The 2413-nt window shown below is 43.8% G+C and overlaps 1 protein-coding gene across 1 annotated transcript in view; it reads right to left on the reverse strand.

The window, feature by feature from the left end:
- LOC110324050 (dehydrogenase/reductase SDR family member 7) overlaps positions 1 to 2413 on the reverse strand; it is a 14691-nt gene that overhangs the window by 7980 nt on the left and 4298 nt on the right. Inside the window, exons 2-3 of the mRNA XM_021201418.2 lie at positions 1825 to 1977; positions 592 to 641 (exon numbers count right to left, since the gene is read on the reverse strand). Of these exons, the coding sequence (XP_021057077.1) occupies positions 592 to 641; positions 1825 to 1977 (203 nt within the window). The remainder of the gene's footprint in view (positions 1 to 591; positions 642 to 1824; positions 1978 to 2413) is intronic.

Consider the following 2413-nt stretch of genomic DNA (forward strand, 5'->3'; position numbering starts at 1 on the left):
AAAAAAAAAAAAAAAAAAAAGTTAAAAGATGCTTTCGGGGAGAGAGTACAATTGACCAAAGACTATGCATGAATGAGAGATGTGTGCTCAGCTAGCCATTCGCAAAGCTTGTTTACTCATTACCCTACACACCATTCATTTACTCTGTAACTGTTACCAATCAGCCTAAATTATTAGAGTCCAACCTTTTCACACCAATAAACACCTATTATGTAAAGCCAGAATGAAAATGGTCTCAGGCTCCTTTATGCCCACGTGATCATACCCATCTTCCCGGTCCTGAAGCAAGAAACTATTTAATTTAGAATCCTTTTTTTTTTTTTTTTTTTTAGTTTATAGCATACACCAGGTGGTGGTAGAGCATGTCTTTAATCCCAGCACCCAGGAAGCAGAGGCAGAAACAAAGCAGGTGGATTTCCAACTCAAAGCCAGTCTGATCTACAGAGTGCGTTCATGACAGCCAGGGCTACACAAAGAAGCCCTGTCTTGAAAAGGGGGAAAGGGGGTGGGGTAGGGTGGGGGTCTATACTACAAATCAGTAAGAAGCTGAGAAGATCAGTAGTGGATGGTAGATAGAACTTCTTCCCTTACACCAAGAAGGTAAATAAGGAAAAACATGCAGTCCTTCAGACAATTCCTACCTAAAAACATATTGAGACATAATTGATTCTTTTTATTTCTGATCACCAGAGGGACAATTGAATTGGATTACTCTGGACTTCTTAACATAAAATAAGCAATGTCAGTCAGAAAAACAAGCAAGTACTTGAACTGGAGAGGAGCATGTTCTTTGTCTCCCAGGGCAAAGACATGAAAGAACATGACTTAAAACACGGAGAGGCTTGTACCAGTGACCACACAGAGAAATGGGAGCCAGCAGTCCTCAGAGCTCAGCATTGCTGACATGTTTATCCTCTCTGCCAGAGCAGGCCTTACGGGTCGCTGAGGTGGAGAACCGAAGACCATGTTTTAAAAAGCATAGAACTGAAACACAAGCGGCTTGAGAAAGCGGCGTCATGAAGAGAGCCTTGTGACTGTGCTGAGAGAGGAGCAGAGACTCAAATCGCTGGGTAGATGTGTAGTCAGCAGAGAAAAAATAATGAAAGAATAACAGACAGAGATAACGCACACACACGCAGGGAAAGGGAGAAGAGATTTAAGACTATATTAAAGTACTAAATGCTAAACATCCCTGAAGCTTCTATTCAGTGAATGAGACAAGACTAGAACTCAAGCCAATGAAAATAGTGTCATTCTTTTGTGAATATAGAAAGTATTGCCTCCAGTTCATTTTTAAATCTTATTTCTTTCCTTTCTTTTTATCCATCCTAACACATACACACACACACACACACACACGCACACGCACACGCACACGCACACACACACACACACACGCACACACACACACACACTCTCTCTCTCTCTCTCTCACTCACCAACCATGACTTTAATATCTGACATAAGGCAGAATGACTATGGATCATTCCTAACTACACTTGATGAGTTGCACTCATGAGCGCCTGTTCTCCTGAAGCAAAGATAAGTGTCCGATGATCACTCAAGTCCACCAGTGCTCGCCCCTCAATATCAAAACTTGGTATAAAAACAATGGAAGGGTGGCCAGAAAGAAGAAAAAGCCAAGCAAGAGCGACTGCAAAAGAGGTGACAGAAGAGGAGGTCTGGGCAGCACGCACGCACGTACGCAGCTCTGGAGCCAGCACAAACTGCACAAAACAATCCCACCTTCCCTGACTTCCAAAGCTGCGCTGAGTTTGGATTCTCACTGCTAGGAAGCACGTCTGGTGTTGGGAATTGACTCACCCAGGCATCTTCTCTTCACCCGCTCCAGCTCCTGCACCCTTCGGGCTGACAGCACCAGAGAGACACCGAGTTTACATAACTGGAAAGCCAGTTCCTCACCAATGCCGCTTGATGCTCCAGTAATCCACACCACCATGTCGGTCAGCTCCCATTCTGTTGAAGAAGGAGGAGGGTTACAGGGGAGATGGTATGCGATGAATGGCACCCATCTACCAAAAGGTAGTAGTAAAACATGAGTGCATTTTTTAAAAAAAATTTAAATACCACTAAATATGAATATGAAGGTCTAATATTTTGAGCATAAAATTCAAGTGTCATGTTTGGGGGTTTCACTCAAGCTTGCTTCAAGCACACAAAACCTGGGTACAGTATGGAGCACCTCTGTAAACCCAGCTTGGTGGTGCATGTCTGTAATCCCAGAAGTTGGAAGGGAATCAAGAGGATAAGAAGTTCAAAGCCGGGCTGGAGAGATGGATGGCTCAGCGATTGTGAGTACTGACTGTTCTTCCAGAGGTCCTGAGTTCAATTCCCAGCAACCACATGGTGGCTCACAACCATCTGTAATGGGATCTGATGCCTTCTTCTGGTG

This window comes from Mus pahari, chromosome 7 (genome assembly GCF_900095145.1).
Source record: "Mus pahari chromosome 7, PAHARI_EIJ_v1.1, whole genome shotgun sequence".
NCBI lineage: Eukaryota > Metazoa > Chordata > Mammalia > Rodentia > Muridae > Mus > Mus pahari.